The sequence below is a fragment of the Neodiprion virginianus genome, chromosome 2 (genome assembly GCF_021901495.1).
Source record: "Neodiprion virginianus isolate iyNeoVirg1 chromosome 2, iyNeoVirg1.1, whole genome shotgun sequence".
Lineage (NCBI taxonomy): Eukaryota > Metazoa > Arthropoda > Insecta > Hymenoptera > Diprionidae > Neodiprion > Neodiprion virginianus.
In genome coordinates, this window is record NC_060878.1 from 28,426,192 (window position 1) to 28,445,312 (window position 19,121).

The 19,121-nt window shown below is 40.5% G+C and overlaps 2 protein-coding genes across 3 annotated transcripts in view; one reads left to right on the forward strand and one right to left on the reverse strand.

Moving 5' to 3' along the window:
* Positions 1-18: 18 nt before the first annotated feature.
* The window catches only part of LOC124298446 (uncharacterized), a 180,965-nt gene continuing 161,862 nt past the window's right edge, over positions 19-19,121 (forward strand). Inside the window, exons 1-3 of one of the 2 annotated variants that reach the window (XM_046750466.1) lie at positions 19-148; positions 221-345; positions 636-798. The gene's annotated coding sequence lies outside the window, so the exon portion shown is untranslated. Of the gene's footprint in view, positions 149-220; positions 346-635; positions 799-14,082; positions 14,169-19,121 lie in introns of those variants that run through there. The other variant, XM_046750467.1, reaches the window with a different exon arrangement.
* On the reverse strand, positions 6,116-8,851 carry LOC124297793 (putative SLC9B1-like protein SLC9B1P1). The gene is made up of 8 exons (XM_046749107.1): positions 8,673-8,851; positions 8,397-8,525; positions 7,717-7,889; positions 7,468-7,586; positions 7,162-7,323; positions 6,864-7,010; positions 6,664-6,765; positions 6,116-6,374 (listed from the first exon to the last, which is right to left on the reverse strand). Exons 1-8 carry the CDS (start codon positions 8,750-8,752, stop codon positions 6,123-6,125), a joined length of 1,164 nt encoding a protein of 387 aa, XP_046605063.1. The 5' UTR covers positions 8,753-8,851; the 3' UTR covers positions 6,116-6,122.

Sequence of the window (19,121 nt, forward strand, 5' to 3'; positions counted from 1 at the left end):
CGGGCAAACAGCCGGTCACTGTTTGGCAAGGCGAGATAGTCGTTCACTCCAACTGGTACCTCCGGCACCGCGCAGATGTCACCAGAACAGCTTCTCGGCTATCTTCTGAACCGATTAAAGCGATGTCCCGCTTACGTTTGACCGACTGGTATTACCCTCGTCACAGGTTTTCTAATAACTTGTAAACACAGATGTGAAATTTACGTTTATCCTTGCCCAGATTCTCCATGAAGAGTAGGACTACCGCAGCTCGTCGAGGGGTTGAACAAGTTGACCGAAATAGAAATTATTATTTTCCAAATATCAGCAATGCCTCGAGCACAAACATGGCGGCTGCGTGGCGTGGTAAATATTTCGCCCATTACTAAACGATCGTTGACGATTATTAAATCGTAAAAAGCCGATTGCTCAGCATCTCTGCGCTTCCTTTGCAACATGGAAATATTCATTTCACTATAATTCGCGTGCATATAATGACGCAGTATCGAAAAATTGTAAATTGCCGGTATCGTAGTGTGATAAGAGTAATCGATTTCGTACTTCGACGAACAACCCTACTTTAAGTCGCATTTTCCCCAGAAAAAAAACGAACGGCATAAATCTGTTTCAGATTATGAAAAAAATTATCATCTCAGTTTCAGATAATAAACCAAACCTGTGTCACATTGAAATATCGCGATCTATTCTACCGATGGAGGTCACGCCATTAACAATGTTATCGAAGCTGACTGAAGATTGTTGTAGACGATGTTTCAGGAACAACAAGAGGGCTTCGCATTATCGACAACAGATGTCGGGGTGAGTATTGAATCTTACATCTCACTATCGCAGCTAGGTCTCGTAATTTTGACCAACAAAGCCACTAGTCACATCTCTTTGTTCGTTACAAAATCGCAGGACTTCGATTGGCACATTTAGGTTAAGTACAACGAAGCTCCGCGATAGATTCACGCGAGCGCTTCACTTTTTCATCTCAACCAGCCTACCGCAAGGCTGGAATGTACGCCAGGTTGCATACCTCATCGGCGCATCGAACACCGACCCGTCAAGCCCGTTCAATAACAGGATTCGAACTATTTTTACTCGGTTGCATGTTTCACGTGCTAACCTGTCGATTTATACAATTAAATGCAGAGCAAGTAAGGTGCGCAACCCTAAAGCAAAAAATTCGACAATTAGCGGAACCATTAGATAATTATGGGACATTAACAAGGGCGAGATAGGTATAATGGACTGTTTTTGACGCGAGTTTTATTTCATTGCATCCGTTGTTGACCGGAGATTTATTTGACCATGCGATACAGATACCTCGAACAAAGCGGTAAATATATATGTTTTCTGCGAGTGCTGCGATTGGATGCTGCTGTGTTTATCTTCTATTTACATACTGCATTGTAAACTAGTCTGAGACTAGCGGGTTCGTACTACGGTTAAAGGGAAACGCAAACGATAGGCGTCTGACTGGCGACGAGCCAACTTATCGACCTAAACCATAATACCGTGCTGAAATATGTGAATTTCTACGATTCTCATTGCCAGCGCATGTATAGTTGCATGTACCTACTTTCACCATTCTCTTCTTCACGGTCATGAAATCTTTGTATCGCAAATGTACACCGATTCCTTTCTCTCGCAACTTTTTCCTCTTCATACTTGACGTTGAAAAATTATTATATAGAGAACAAGAACCGGAAACTGACAGAACTGTCTGTTTTTCTTTTCCGGCGGCACACCGTGTCCATTTAATTTGAGTACTATCAAATTAATCCCACGATTTTTAATTAAAATGTCGCGAATCTCGAGCGTATTTGAGGTGTGCGCAATCATCGTGAAAAGCCTTGCTTTTCAAAATTACGACATATTCATAATTTATACAATCTTTAATGAATCTTTACGAAATTTGGATGACCAGTTTTTCTCATTAATCTTATGCATTCCAAAAATTATCTGGAAACGATTTGAATGACTTGAGAATCATGATGAAAGATTTTGATTCGAATAGAATGTTCACGAGCGTATCACTCATTAATTGAAAGAGCAAAAAGGCGAATCTCCCGAGCTTTTGTATAACGAATGAGTGGGACGTGGCTTCCAAAAATAGCTTCGGTCAATTCGAATTTGCTCGTGCGTTTGTACGCGACGTTCGCGCAGCGCTGGATTTTCTGCACCGTAAGCGATATGCAGAGCATTTACGTGGAAAAGCTTAACCCGAATCTCATTTTCTGAAATTGGAAATCTTCTCGGCAGAAAACTTGTTTCGAATAACCGATAATTCCCTACGTAGATATGTGTGCGTATTTACGCGTGTTACAGCCATACCCATAATGCATACCCTATATATGTGTGTTTCGATTTTTCACCAGACTCGCGCCGTGGAATATTTTTGCGGAAACTGAGAAAAGGCCAAGAAGAAACGGACAAGAAACCGTGCTGCATACGGAAAAGCTCTCTGTAGACTTTTCCGTTCGTTTATTTATTCTTCCCTTTGACTTTTTTTCTTCTCTTTTCCGTTTCACGGCTGTCTGGCTCACGCAATTCGTGAGTAATAAAAATTCAGTCACGTGTCAGGAAAATCGCAGGTCTGATTGTCTTTTGTTATACGTAGACTTCCGGTGCGCTGCATCAGTCTCGGGAGTTTTCTCGACCTCGGGGAAATGTTTAGTCGAGAGGACATCGACAGGTTTTCTATGGTTGGGATTTCGGACTTGGATGCCTTCCAACCTTTAACATATACATATACATAGACAGATGATGCGAAGCACAGGAGCACATGACGCCGTGTAAATACGATGCGCACTTCTTTACGTTCGCATCTTTGCTAGATCAAATCCGGGCGATAAAACGCTCGGAATAAATCATTCGAGACACCGAATGGCAAATAAATGTTCCGCTATGAGATTTTACGATCCTGTAACACGAAACTTGACGACAGAGATAAGATAGTCCTCCTCCCCGTGGACACCTCAAATGTACCCGCCATTCCGAATCCTCTTCACAGTAAGAATGTCTCTACCGTCTGAACTGTCCCATTGATAGCACTTCGCCTTTCGCTGTAAAATTTAATTGAAAAAATTTATGTACGGAACGCCGAAATGTCCTTTCCTCGAAGAAATGAAGTGGAAACTTTCAGACCCGGTTTTCCCAACAGGCATCTTTATTTCCCGGACAAGTTTTCCAGTCATAACGCTAATCTCCCCGACCTTTGATTCAGATCTTTCATTGTTCCATAAGAATCAGGGCTGCAGAGTGTTCGCCTCCCGAAGTGGTGCAGCACTTTTAGCAAAACGGGGATCGGGAAGGGTGAGATTTGCAGCGAAGGGTAGCTGCCGCATTCAGCTTATATTGTATGTATAACATACGTGTGTAGAGACGCTGGGATTCGCCGAAGGAGGAATGTTTCGTATCGCACATCCACACGTGCAGGCAGGTGGGTATGTACTAGTTAGGGCTAAAGCTCAACGGGAAACAAACCCGAGGGCCAACCAGCGAGAACCTCTCACTAATCCTTTGTGAGCCACCCTTCTTCACCCGGGCTTTGTTCTTTCGCCTAAGTACGCTGCACCTCGTCATCTTTTAACAACCTTGTGTTGATCAACACCGCTAGCAAAATGATTAATAAAATATTACTCGTATGCCTGCGAAGTAGACGTGAACGTACGAGATTCAATCTCCGTGTCCGGCACGAAAATAAGACTTTCAATCTTTGTCTTTATCGCCTATATCCATGCCGTAAAACTCCATTTGGTACGGTAGGTATCGCGATTTCACTTTTTTACCACTCTGCTAACCTTCTGAAATTGAAACTATGGTAAAAAAAAATAATCCCTGATAAAATCCTTAGCGTGAAAAAATTTTAACGTGTTGCTAAATCTAGTGTGTAATATTAGATCGGTCGATTTCGACAGCGATCGGATGTGATCAAATTTACAGAGAACGTTTTACGGGAGATGTTTGCACACGGATACTATTCAAAAAATCTCCACTTTTATCTCCAATTTCATGCAAACCCAACCAACGTCTGACGCTCACCATTTTTTAAGTTCAAAATTTTTTCTGCAATTGTCCCGACTCTGAAATAGTACCTTGAGTTTTTTCAGATTTTTCAACCAACTGGTTTATTATTTATAAATATTAAGAGTGATTTTGAAAAGGACGCTTTTTAAACTTCTCAGAAATTTCTGTTCCAAACATTTCGAAACCTGGCCCATGATGGGTCGATCTTTGTTTTCATTTCTTTTTAGCACTGAATTTTTTGATCAATTAAAACATTGTTTAAACGGTCTGAAAGTTACGAAAAATTCTCAAACCTTATATTTTTCACTTAGAATATTTATAGACTAGTTTCATAATGAAGTTGATGACAAAGGTTGAATATGCCAAAAAAATAGAAGTACTGAGAATTTTTTGGGAATTTTCAGACTGTGCAAACGATGTTTTGGTTTTCGACAAAAATTTAAAGTAGGCCCAGTCAAAAAAATCTTTCTAAAATCACTTTAAATATTTATGAATAACTGAGCACTCGAATAAGAAATCTGAAAAAATTCGGGGTACTGTTTCAGACTTGGGACGATCACAGAAAATTTTCTAAACAAAATCAGAAATGACGAGTGCCAAACATTGGTCAGGTTCGCACGGAATCCCGTAGAAATATTTTTTTTCTCCACTTCTCGTTTAGTTAATACTCTGCATGCAGTAGACGTTCCGTAAGCTTTCGAGTTATCGTTTTTTTTTTTGGTCAGCCGAAGGCCGTATACCTCTACTATCATTCTTGACGCATGATTTTATCACCTTCCGATTATACGCATTTTGGATCAGATAACATTGGATGCCTCAAATACGTTTATGGATATTTTTGTTAAGGAAATTTTTCAAATTTCCTGCAGTGACTCGAGCGAAACAGACGTATTTATACGTAACAATCGCACAGTTTATACTGGCTAAGAATTCCGATTAGTTGTTTCTCGTCGATAGCGACGTCTCGCAGCAAGTAGCGAAGACGAACGCGACGATGCGATTTCCTTATCTTTGTTCAATGTTCATAGATATCGATTCAATTTCAGCACAATGCCGCCAGCACCTCGCTAGGAGGCAAACCTGCTTTTATATTACACGCGCCCCAGTTTCAGTTTACCAATAATTATTATTTCATACGCGGGGCGACAAGTTTTCGGCGTCGTCGTCAACCGATCTATTCCGCCTCGTACATATTACACGTAGCTGCCTGTCTCTTCCCATTCATTTCACCATTTCTCTACCTTACATAATACAGCGACGCGATACGAAAATAACTCGGGGAAATTATATCGACTAACGAAAAATCGATGAGACAATAGCGCGAGAAGAAATTTTTTATTTTCTCTCTTTTTACCATTCGAGGGTGTATTTTTTTTGTTTTGTTTTTTTTTTTCTATTTCGAAACGTTTCTCTCGTCTCTTTTTTTTCTGATTCGTTCGCCAGTTTTGACCTTGTTTCACCCAACGCGGATCGCGGTGAACAACAATGACGTAATACAGTCGAGATGCACGGAATTTATCGAAAGCTGTTTGTTGTACAAAGGATTTCCTGTGTTTCTTGAAGTGGCTTCCTTCCTCTCTTTTCTTCGGTTTGACCAGAAAAGATTTATACACCGTTATCAATTTTCTCCCGTTCCGACTAGGGGCTTTGTGAATTACGCAGACCTGAAACGGCGCTGAGGTGCAGGCGAGATGTGAATGCAAAAATGCGGAAAGGAGGTTGGCTTCAAGACTCGCTGCTCTTCCGGCTGAAAGTGGGCTAAAGCCGGGGCTAAGGATTTCCTTTGAAACGTCAAGAGAAGATCCGAGTGTAACGAAACCATCAGGGTAGTTCAAGGGAAACCCAAGGCTCAATGCCTGAGAACCGCTCTTGTGTTTCACATTACAGATATAATGCGGTATAGTACGTCAGGAAATGCGGAGATATTTTTATGAGGGAAACTTGAATGGTAAAAAAAGAAAAGCCACGATTGTTACGTAAGAAGTTGAATCTATGTAGACCAATCGTGAAAGAAGTCGAAGAAGCAGTACATTTTTTGGAGAACGCGATTGAAAAAAAAAAAAAAAAGAAAAAGAAAAAAAAAACTTATTTGCACCACTCGACGAGCTTCAAGTGTCCGGCTTTTTCACTTTAACTTTCATGCTCAACGTCCTCAAACTCTGTAATCTGCGCTCCTCCATTGCATCCGATGAAATTCGACTGAGCAAGTGAGGACCGGTCATCATCATAATCATCGCGCCGATCGGGGCGAAGAACAAAATCGCCAGCACGGACACCTTCAAAACGTCTTCAGCGAGCTCCAATTCCCTCGTGTTATTCTTCGCCAAAGCGTGCTCGTAAGCCATCGGAGCCAGGGCAGCCTAAATACCAAAATTCAAGCGGCTTAAATTTGGATTCTGATCTGGGAAGACGAAGATTACGGTAACCGAAGTGAAAATACTTGGTCAATTAATTTGAGGTGGATAGTATCGATTGTAAATTCGAAAAAATGAACTGTGGCAGTCAAATGACGCAAGAATTTCGATTCTTCTTTCTTGGATCTATGCATTTACTCGTATTAGAGAATTATATTTATAGAGCAGGAGGGCGAAGCTTGGAAATTTTCGTTCCTAATTGAAACCCGAAAATCTCTGAACATTGCAAAATTACCTGAACCGTGCCCTTCGGCAGCCAAGATACGGCGACGAAAATCCTCTCGCCGATGGTGAACGGCATTTTGATAGTTGACAATATGGCGCAAGTCAGGCGAGCCTGAAAAAATGAGTAACCGTTATGAACGGGAGTTTTTTCACCGTCGTGGAAAGTTCGTTGCTATTTTTTATCCCTGACCATTCGTTATATCGACTTACCAAAAGACCCGTTAAAATGCAGGCTGCGTAGAGACCAGTTCGGATTGCCGTCCAATGTGAAAAATTCACGTCAGCTCCAATCACGCCGCATAACACTGGCTGCAATATGTGCCAAATAATTCCCACCACTTTCCGTATCGGAGCAACCTGCACTTTCGTTGAAAGGATTATAACATTGATCCCTGCCCCTTGTTCATTCGTTTCTTAAATGCGGATATTCTCTTTGCCGAACTACAATATAATAAAACGAAAAAGAAAAGGGGGGCTGAGCAGGTATACAATCTCTTTTGGGACTCACGTCGAATTTATTAACTATAATCTTCCACCCAGTGCATACGATAAAGCTCATGATGACCGTGGCCAAAAATCCACCGCCAGTTATGACGAACGAGCTTGCTCCAACGCTGAAGCACAGCGCACCGAGGGATAGATTCAATATGCGATAGAACGTCGCGTATTTCTGTGAAAAATATTCATTTAAACGCAATTAAAATCGTCAGAGTATTACTCGTGAGATTATCGTCAGCTCGTTATCGTAAATTGCTAATTTTCCGCTGATAATTTTACCGGAATTTTAAAAAATGTTTCGTGGTGAAGTACTCACGTGGCTTTGGTGAGGAAAAAATACCAAAAACAGGCCCAAACTGCTTCCGACAAAAATTCCAAAGGCCATGTCGCGAAGCCCCCGAGGCAGGTAAGACCACCATTTGGCGCCTTCGAAATCTGCGATGAAAATGGAACGGAAGGTTGATTCGACGATCATTTTATCACCTACTGAAAACTCGAGCACTGAACACTCGAGTGTGCGGTGAGCGCCTTGATCTTGCGAACGTTGTCGAGGGTAACCACTCACCGTCAAAAACAACCGAAAATGCTATTGAAAATATGGCCACGATGTGAACACCGTCTATCGAACAGGCCGCGCACAATGTCCCCGAAATGTCCTTGTCTTCGCCGAATCCCTGATCAGCGAGCGCCAAAAGGCAATTGACCGTAACGACTGGCGACATGCAGGCAATGACGCTCCTGCGAATCGTGTAACTTTTTTTATCAAGTGGCTCGGAAATGTGAAATCGGGTATATTACCCCCCCAGAAAGGCCCAGTCCCAGGGAAAGTCGAGGAACCCCTTGAAGCACAAGGTGACGATGACCATCTCCACGGTGCAGGGAACCAAGGCGAGGACCAAAAGGAATAACGGATAATTGCGGAGGGGCGTCGTGTTTATCTGAACGCCGGATCTGACCATTACGAAGGTCAGGCAGAAGTTCCTGATGGTGCTCATAGCCTTCGAGCTTATGGTATCTCGGATGTTGTAGGCGCCAGTGTTCCGCGCGATCACCCCGGCTATGAGCATTCCGAAAACCGGTGGCAGGTGAAGGTGCGGTATGTAAGCCAAACCCCAGCCCAAGCAGTAGGCGCAGACGACGAGGACCAGGAGATTGAAAATCGCACCCCCTGGCACGGCCAGGTCCCCGGTAAGGAAGTACAAGAGTGCCCAGGAGAGAAGGACCGTTGCTGAGTTCGTTACGCACCAGAATATCGTGCCCCACGTTACCGCCTCGCATCTTTTTACCAACGGCGACGTCACCGATACGTCACGGAAGCAAACGCAGCACGTTGCCTTGCCGCAGCATGCCAAATCCTCGTAGCTAATTTCCGAACTGAACAAAGTTTATATATATAGCAGAATACGTATTCGTTCGTTTCGAGGGTTGTTATTTATAATTCCTAGAGAAAAATCCCTGCGAATTAGAAGCCTTTGTTTCGAAGAAGAAACGGGTGAAGATTTACCGAAGTTAATTCGTTACCTGGTTGGACCTGCTTCATTATCCTCTTGGTCGGTTGAAGTTGCCGGGATTTGTGGTGTTGCGTTTGAGCCGGACTTCATGACGATGAGAGATCTGCCTCGCAGTGGTTGTTTATAGATGGTAAAGGATTCCTCGGATTCGATACATGTATTTCAAATCCACCTTCCGAGGTTAGAGACGACGGATATTCACAGACGATGCAGATTTCATTTCTAACCAGTATGCGGATTAAAATTTCAACAATCATCACACCCGGAGAAACTGGTGCTAAAAAGTTACGTCTTGCTTGAGTTGTAAATTAGCTAATAATCTCATTGCGATCAGCTTGCCGAGGAAATTTGTTATAACTGTCAAACTTGACGGAATACCTAACGGTTATAATGTCGGGTGGAAGAAAACGAAGAGACGTAAAGACAGAGGAAAACGAAGGAATCGTGAAAATGATGAGAATAATAATAAAAAAAAAAAAACAAGTGGACCACTCAATATCGAGATTGCGAATCGCGGCAAGTTTCCGCTGTGCAGGTGGGAAAATATTCGCTCGTCTTTTGAGGTAGCCGCCGGTGCAGCCTGGATCGGTTGGAATAACTTTTCATTTTTTAATAAAACGGAATCACTCAAGCCGTTAAAAGTGAAGATAATATGGGATTCGCGCCGTGCCGAGCTGAGACGAGCGAAATATACATATATATATATATATATATATATATATATATATATATACCTGAAGAGGCTGAGTCGGAGTGAAGCTTCAAAGAATTCCTGAGATATTGAATAATTCCTGCAGGCCACCATTTTCGGTTCGATGAAATATTTCATAGCAGACAGACCAACGTGGGTACTTGCTTTGGAAAATTTACGAATGCTTCTCGTCATTTTCCTCAATTACTTCCTTTCTACTCGATAATTCGTTACTTTTTTACAAATGATTATAATGATAACAAACATAGTAATAAAACTTTGTTAATTTTTTTTTTTTTATATCGCTTATCTTTGAAAGTTTCTTTTATATGTATATTATACGATATCTGAATCTATCGGTGGTTCACAACGTTCTGAAATTTGTAAATATTTTCTGTGATATGATTTGAAATAGCTGCATACCCGTTAGGTTTTATGAAACAGCAACGATGCCGGTTTTTTTAATTGAATTCGATATTCGATATATTCGATGTACGATACGAGGATGAAAAGTGACTTCGAGTCAAAGATATTTCGAGATTCGATGTGACACGTCTTTTTTAGAAAGGGAGAATGTACAACATTGATACTCTTTTCAGCCTCGTTCCAAAAATCGGGGCGATACATCGAAAAAAAAATTCCGAGTTATGTGTTTTCACATGCCCGAAATGGTGGCGGCATAAGAAAGAAAACGTGGAAAACGTGCTCATCAATTGCAGACTTTACCCTCAATTTTTTTCATTGTCATTCTTGTCTAAAAAGGTCTTAGTTCCAGCTCGAAATCATGGCAGTTACCATTTTGATTCAATGCTTTACGTTTGTCCGTAACATACTTTCAGTTAATAATCCAATATTGGATTGTTAAAGCAGTGTATAAAAAGTTTCCTTACATACAAAATTGGTCCGAGTTTTCGACGGAATATTCGACGAATCTTGACCTTTGCTGACATTTTCGTTCAGTTTTACGTAGACCAATTAACCTTTTTTTTCTTTAACGATGATTTGAATTTGGCTGTCATGGTTCGGCAATTCGATAATTTAATCATACTTGTGCGAAAAATATTCAACCCAGTCTCTTGTATCGTTTAACCTTTGTTTTCTTTTTTTTTTTTTTTCATTGATCTAGATATTTTTTCTTTTCAAATTTTCTACGGTATGATATTACAGTCACGAGTCGCGAGGGTGGTTAATTAAGAACCTTTTAGGCATCAATGTTCATCGTTAAACTATCCGAAAGGCGAAACTCTCCCTAATTAAATGGTACTAACGATAATTGGAAGGCACGGGAGAGTCACTTGTTCCTAATACGGAGTAATAAGGCTACTCGACGGTTACAAAGCCGAAAAATCAGCCCACAGAGCACTGTAATCTACCAACTGGTAGCCACCCTTGAGATATTGTGCCTAATCGATAAAACTCACAGATAAACTTGAGTAAACCCATGAAGTTCGACTCACCTTCGGCAGCCGGCTGTTTGAGTTTATAGTTTTCGACTGCATGAGTGAATTGAAATTCTCAACCGTCTCGCGGCGCAGAATTTTCTTCGAGATATATATATATATATATTTTTTTTATCCACTTTTCAATCATGTTTGAGTTCTGATTTGTGATTCGATTAATTCTCGTCTTTGCAGTCTTGGGGGGAATCGGGATGAATTCACCTTACCACCGAGGACGATTACACAGGTTTGCAATCAAAAACCTGCTCAGGAAAAATACTCGAAGAGTTCCATCACGTCAGGTTTTTTCTTGAACTCGTGTTCGTGGTTTCGTTTAGAGTGAAAATCTCGTTTAATTAGAAATCTGGTATCATATTTTTGACTATAAAAATCTTATGCAAATGTGATTTCTTACTTTTATTTAATATGTATTAGAGTGAGACTCGAGAAAAAATGCAAACAGGGTAACTGAAAATGGAAAGCGGAAGCGTGTTCGTAGTTGTATCAAAGAGAAGCGGAAAAGGTTTCATAAGCGAAAAGAATGAACACGGGATGTTAAATACATTTCGTAAAGAAATTGTTTGCTTAATGTTATAAGAAATATTGTTTAGATCGTTGTATTAAAATGGTGGTCTTTTCATTATTGTTATGCTTTTTTTTACGTAAACACCTTGTATTTTCTTTTTTTTTTGCAAAAATACCGTAGGCGATGGAGGGAAATTCAAGTAACTTTTGGATTCAGCACGCTTGAAAACATAATATTTACCAAAAACATGCCATGCAGCTGAAAGCAAATGTTTTTTTTTTTTTGCAGTCCTGTGTTTGCTCAAGCTCGCGACGATGATTTCAGTGAGTGAAAATCATTAGTCGCGATAATTAGATCATTGCGATCATTCTTTCTTGTTGATATAACGTAACAGAAACTTGCGAAAATAATTATTCACATCAGCCCTTGAACGTTCATTTTTTTCATTATTTGTCGAAGGGAACGAACTTGTTTTGGTATCCTAAAAAAATTAAAATAAAATCCCTCCCTAAGCCGTTGCCGAAATTGAAAACAAAAGTGGGACGAACGGTTATTTAGTTTCGTTTCGTGTACGTTGTACAAGCTGTGGAACACAAAGTTTGAAATGTGTACATGCATGCATAATGAGAATGTTGAAGGATAACGGGATTGGATTATTGGTATGTTTTATGGGGTTTTATATCGGCGATAAATATGAATAAGTGTTGCAAGAAGTGGGGCAATTTTGAACGTACGGTTGCAAAACAACTTTGAAGTATAACAACAATAATTTCATTCTCGTCGTTGAGAAAATCTTGGCAATTTTTCACACCCTCTTCCTTCCTTCCTTTCTTTCCTTCCTTGGACGGGGGTTTGAAATGTTGGAAAAAATTGTCAACGCTGAGTAAAAAAAACTACAATAAAACGATACATATATTCTTGCGGCTTACCTTTCGCCAATTTATCTTTCACGGTTCTCCTCCTCTTTGCTCACTGTCATACCTACAACACAGAAATTCCTATATTTAGCTGCTCCTCGTATCCTTGAGTGAACGACAATTCTTGCTGTAATCAAATTTTACCAAGCGTGATTTTAATCATACTAAAGTTTGAAGTTTGCCTACTCAGTCCAAGAGAGTTCAAACGAAGAAATCAGACACTCGAACTGTTCAAAAATTTGTCAGAGATTTCGTTTGGCAGAGTCGAAACCCTCGACCGAATTAGTAATATACATTTCGAATACGTACATGAATTTTATTCTTCTTTTTGCGGAGGACGTTTCATCCCGTTTCTTTCTTCTGATCGGCTCGCCAGCTTCAGAGCTAATCAAGTCAATGTACACAAACGCAAACAACACATCAACCTCATTCGTGAAACATGAAAGTTGGTGAGAAATAATTTCCATTTCGTAACGCGGTTAAGGAATGATTCAAGGATTAATCATCGTACACTGAAATAAATCTATTCCCCCCCCCCCCCCCCCCCCCCCCCACCATCTTTTCGGTCGCAATACCCACCATTGTTTAGTTGTGTAATGATTAAGAGCGTAGCATGATTATACAACCGAATATACAGTATAGATTCAAAGGTAACGAGGCACTGTACGTATATCTGCATGTTTAATGTTTTCAATCAATTTATTATTCGTTCCGTTATTATCTTTTCAGACAATCGATTACGCCACATTTCACAGTGTTTTGCTTCAATTTACAACGATTCCTCCTTTCGCCAGTCTCTGCAGTGCGACCTCATTCCTCAAAGTAATTAGATAAAAGCTGCATTAACATACATATTATACGTAGGTATTCGTTTCCCGTCGGCGTTCAAAGTCCGTTCAAATAGCAGAGAGTTTTGTGAAAAACTGTCGTCTGTCAAAGGTCAGACTTGTTTCACGCTCGTTTAGCTTAAATCTTATCGGGTGAAAGGAGATCCCGTAACTTGTCGCCCGGAAAAAACACCTTTTCAGGATATTATGCGCGAGACATTGCATAAAATATATGTATAAAATATGCGTACGCGTGTACCGAAAACTACGTTAAAGATTGATATTTGATGGGTATCCGCGTAAATCTGACGTCTCGAGGAAATGCCGGAATGGAAAAGTTGCGAGAAAAATGGCAATTTTTCGAAATAATAAATTGCACTTATACGCACAGAGACGCGGGTTTCGAAGCGCGTGGATTTTACGATCAGACGGAGATATTCGCGGGGTAAATTAAAGTAAATAAAATCCTGCGGACAAACGCGCGAGCCAATTAATCCAATCGTTAATACGTATCGATTGGCCTGCAAAAGGTCTAATCTCGGTGGGTATCCGTACAACTATTTGAAGTAATGCGCGCGCTGCGTCCCTCCGTCCATCCCTCTTTGTGCCCTCCCTCTCTTTCCCTCGTCTCTTCTTCATCCCCCGACCTCCGTCACCCCCGTGAACCTCTTCGCCTCGATTCAAACCCCCCGCGTTATTCAGTCTGCGAAGAGTCTTTGCCGCAGTCGCAGGTTTCCGTCTGCAGACGCGAATTCGGGAGGAAAAACCTTGAAGCTGGAGGATGCGTGTCGAAGCGCTTTCGATCCTGGCTTAATCGTCGTTTAAGCAAACGCCAAATCGGTACTTAGATTTTAATTCAGACTGCTGCGCAGTTCGCGTGTAAGTGAACGGCGTAAAAACGGGAGCGATTGCACGCCCAACTTCAGTTTCAGAAACGTGTTTTTGTTGCTATTGTTTTTTTCTTTTTTTTTAATTTTTTCGCTTCATCGATCACAACTTGTGTACGAACTGTAATTTCTATGAGATTCTGCAATAATCTTGCTGCACTTTCGTTCATTGGAATACCACCACTGTCTCAATACGGAGTCAGCTGAATCAGCGGACAGGTAAACGATGTTCACGTTATACTTGCATGGAAATTAACCTACAATTAATCATATTTTTATAATGAAATTTTAATTGGACGGTTATTGCAGAAGATGGTTCTGTACTAGATCGAAATGTTTCGAAAGATTTACATGGTCGCCTGTTATATGTACGCAAGACTAGTAATAATTTCTTGATTTTCAAAAATTGATTTTACTGCAAATGGACACACTCAGGAAATTAGAAATTATAACGGCATTCAGTTGTTAAAAAAATAGTGTAAAACTGAACCGTGTTTCTTCTAATCTAACGTTGAAGATGTTCGTTTCGCATGTTTAACACAGTATGGATTGTCGTCACTGTCTGTCTGACGAACCGCAGATAGATAAAAGTACCGATGATACAATTTCCGTTGGACTATAATTAATAATAGCAGCTGTTATATTTCGACAGTTGAACTTGATTTTTTTTTTTTTTTTTTATACCTATACCGCACGGTTGAAATGATACTCGATACTTTGATTCGACGGAACTTGAGCTCTAGGAAAATCAACTAAAAAGAACCTGCACCGTTAATTAAAACAAAGCGTAATGTGAAAAAAGTTAAAGAAGTCGAATAACGAAGCGAAGGTAAGAAAACTAACAGGGAAAAAGACGAATAAAAGAAAAAAAACAAAAAAAAAAAAAAGAAAAATAAAGAACAGAACTAGAGAAAACGTTGAGGAAGAAACTGAAATGCGATAAGAAACAAACGCTTCGCTTCTACTACAGCCGAACTCTCATTGAGTATCGATCCAAAGCCTGAAGGTAAAACTATCGTCGAATCTAACTTGGCTTCTCCTTTTTATTATTATTATTATTATCACTATATTTCGTTATAACTTTATTCGACGATCGTGATAAATATTGCAAATTGATTAAAATAACACGCACGCGTCGGAAATAACGAGGAAATGTGTAACGTGTATCGTAATAATTTGCTATCGTAAAAAAAGCGAACGTTATGGAAAACGAATAGAATGTGGAAAAATTGGTGAAACCTCTGGCGTATGTAACATTATGTACCTAGCCTCTGTGTACACGGCAATGTGTATATACGGGGATGTTTACCCCGTAGAAACGCCTTGAAATAACCGACCCCGAGGCCTGCAGAATTCAACCCGCAATTTCGTCCACACCTAACGCGCATATACGTGCGTCACGTCGGCTACGTGGGTATGTAAACATGGGTATACGGGTAGGTACCTGGTGGCATCCACCATCTTCAACCCCGTACGACGACACTCCGCATCAGGGCTTGGCTGCTGTATCCCTCGGCTAGACGTCGAGTCTCGGCTGCGACGTAGCTTCAAAATCATATTTAGAATGTCGAGAGTGATGTATTGGCGTCACTCGATCCCTGAGACCAGAACCAGGGGTAATTGAGAACGGGATAGAGAGAGAGAAAGAGAGAGAGAGCGAGAAAGAGAGAGAGATATGAAGGGGAGGGGAGCAGGTGGATGTGGAGGAAAATACCTCTGCTGAAAGTAAACACCTTTCAAAATCGAATGTGAGCGATGACGTTTCTTTCTTATTTCATTCTTTTCTCTTTCTTTTTCATCCGAACGTCTACTGCGTACAGCAATTCGCGAATACGCGAGAGAATTGCTTTCCCGACTTTATTCCACTTTAATCAGTCAACTTGTTTAATCTGTACTCTGTATATATATATATATATATTAGGGTGAGCCAAGAAAACTAACCTATCGAATCTATGATCTTAAAAGGACCTATTTACTGAGAAAAAAATTCTCCCGTTTGGAAAAATTTTTGGCTCAATTTCAAAAGGTGTCGCTGGCCATTTGAAATTTCTCATTTAAATAACATGCAAAAAAATTTTCTTTCATCAAAAATGCCCGACTTTTGAACCGTTTGAGATTGAAAAGTTTTCAAGGCATATTCTTGTAGGGCATTAAATTCTCAAAAAAAAAAAAGACCCCGACGTTGATTGACTCAAATATTCGTATACTTACGTTCCGTGAAAGTCGAAGAAGAGCAGAGCTTACTTTTAAGGAGGTGGGGTGGATTTTTTACTTCGTCATTTTTTCGAAAATAAAAAGTAAAATAAACTTGATCTAATACAAGGCAAAGAAATTTGCCGAGAGGCTGCAAAGAAATATAAACGCGAAAACGAACGGAAGGCATTATTTTTCTTCCAATGGTGAAACGGATTTTTTTAACCTTAAATTGGGAATATCACGTCAGCTGGGTACAGTGATATTATTTACTTTTAACGTCTCGATCGGTCGAAAGTTGACCAGGAATTGTTACAGGTACGTAAGATCGGACTGCTAATTTTCTGTGAAAGGCGAGTGCAGTTCACTCGGCGTGACGATATTACAGCCGATCGTTACCACCGCTGAAGAATTATTGGGTTCGGAGTAAGTCGGACGAGTGAATTTGGGGGTAACGAACCTTCTCATTGATTGACAAACGATATTAAAACTCAAGCTTCGTGTCTGCGCGGATATTATTACTGAACTAACGTCATACACGGGTACGGATTTCCCGACACAGACTCGGGTTATAAACTCGATTCTATTACGTCGACGGGTACATAACTACTCACTTCACTATTCACTTTCTGTTCCAGTAATAATTAATTCTCTCTCGACTAGCTTTGGCCCACCACAGAGGCTTGTAGATTAATCTTTTTGGCTATAATTAACGACTGTACCTATGAACGGTGGTTTACGTACCGTACACCTGTAACAGGCACTTGAAATTCTCAACTCACACCGACTGTAGTAGTCGGCATACGTCTATGTGCACGAAGAAACCAATTACGGTTGGAAATGTGTCGTTGAAATTTTTTCCCCGCTTATTTTGATAGCGTGAAATGGAAAGGAGTCGAAAAAACAAAAAAAAAAAAAATAAATCTAGGTATCAACGAGCCTTCTGCGATAGAAAAGGGACGGAGAAATCGATTGAAAGACTTTATCACGAGGGTCGGAGTCGAGAGGAATTCGCTTTAATTTGTACAACTACCTAGCGGATAACGAGGGCTCTGGGTCTGTATCTGTGGAAACAAAAACTTGATACCGAGGGTCGGTTTACGTGGTGTATCTTTTTTTTTCTATCTCTTTCCATTCTCTCCTTCTCGCGTTATTATTATTGCTACAGTAGTCGTTTTCTCCTTCGTGTTCGTCCGCATATCCCAACCTCGTACGTAATACGTCTACCGATATTTTTTCATCAGATTTACCGTGATTCGCGCAGAACGGCGCAAAGTCAAAATTTAACTTTAAATTAGGTATAGAAATAGTTTACCCTGTAGAGCGCCGAACGAAATTTTTTAAAATCGAGGTAAAAGGAGAATAAACCTGAAGCGCAGACGCTTCGGTGTTGATAGATTTTATCTTGTCGATTCGGGTGAGGAAGAATTGGCCGTTTCGATTGAATAGATATCGGAAGATGCACGTAGTCTTGAGCCGAGCACGTTTCCTTACTTAGGAAGATGAAGAATAAGGGGAAAGGAGGAAGGAGGAAGGAGGAGACGAAGAAAGAAGGAATAACCGAGGCACCTGGTGGCGCCTCCTCCGTCGTCGTGCTTCCCTCGCCTCGAAGGCCCAGGTGAATCGGTATTTTCCTCGACGTGGATAAAACTGTATAAATAATTGATCAACTACACGTAGCTGCTAAGAAGCGGCACGTCCCGCTTCCGTACCCAACGTACAGAGTGTCTCAATTCAGCCCAGGTCCTCATTTTACCCGCCGTTTAACTCTGCTCCGCTATACGTATACACGAGAGGACGAAAAAAGTAAGAAAGGAACGGAAGCTGTGGAGTCTTTTTTATTTATTTTATTTTTTATATTGTAAAAAGTGACGGTACGTTGCTGGATTTTTCGATACGCGCTCCTTCTCGCTCGGAAAGAAGAGAAGAAACGGACAAACAAATGGAAACACCGTTTTCAGGAGGTTACATTTTTACTTCGTATTTAATTGCAATATAGAATTATTATTCTCTTGATGATAAAATCTTGTTATTTAGAAACATGTTTGCATTGTACATATGAAAAGGGAAAAGGCCAGAAGCGATGAATATCGATAATTATTAAACCCTTTTGTGCGTAAATTATTCACTTGAAATTTTCCACACATGGGCTTTTGGGATCACCGATTACGAATCTGAACTCGCAATTCGAGTATTCCAATATACTGGACAGACAAAATCGACAAGAAAAATAATTTTTCGGTGTCTAATAAGTTTGTGCAAAAATTGGCGTTCGAATTTTCACGATGGATTAGCAGAAATCGTTTTTTTTTTCGTGAAAAAGTAGGAATTTCAACCCTTTGTTTATAACTGCTATTTTTGCAATATACGAATGAATGATTAAAGTAAATCTTCTATTCTTTTTACACTTAGAATTATTTCAGAGACCATGTGGAACGAAAAAACTCGGCGGTTAGTACCAGAAAATTAGTTGAATGAATAAAAAACTGGAATAAAGTTGGGACGCTGAGCTTTTCGGCGTAAATCAAAGGGTTGAATAATCGTTAAAAGTAAATCTGCAGATAGATGCAGGATCCGAGGAAGAGGGAGAAAATATCTATTCAACGAGTCGGACACTCTCTGGAAATTTTCCTGTGCATGTACGTACAATTACACATGTATGGGTATTGGGTACGGGTATATGTACATGTATCGTATACACTTCTACTTTCTACACACACACACATATATACACATATATATATATATATATATATATATTGGCGGGGGAGAAACTAAGCCGACCAAATTGTAACCCAAAGCGAAGCCCCAGCCAGACCTCCTGGGCTTACAGGGGTGCAACTTGTAGCTAGGATCGATTCGAAGAACCATTCTGGCCAATTACAAGCCGCAGCCGGCGGTGTAGACAGAGGGTAATCGTTTCTCTTTTTCTGGCTCACGTTTCCCTTCTTCGATCTCTTCGGCACCGGTTTTCGGAAG

What these genes read in the sequence shown, in the direction of transcription:
- LOC124297793 (XM_046749107.1), bottom strand. Translation starts at nt 8,752, where the DNA reads ATGAAGTCCGGCTCAAACGCAACACCACAAATCCCGGCAACTTCAACC. An exon ending in ACGTGGGGCACGATATTCTG is followed by an intron (nt 7,890 to 8,396) that starts GTGCGTAACGAA and finishes CACGATTCGCAG; the next exon opens with GAGCGTCATTGCCTGCATGT. An exon ending in GCATTTTAACGGGTCTTTTG is followed by an intron (nt 6,766 to 6,863) that starts GTAAGTCGATAT and finishes TCATTTTTTCAG; the next exon opens with GCTCGCCTGACTTGCGCCAT.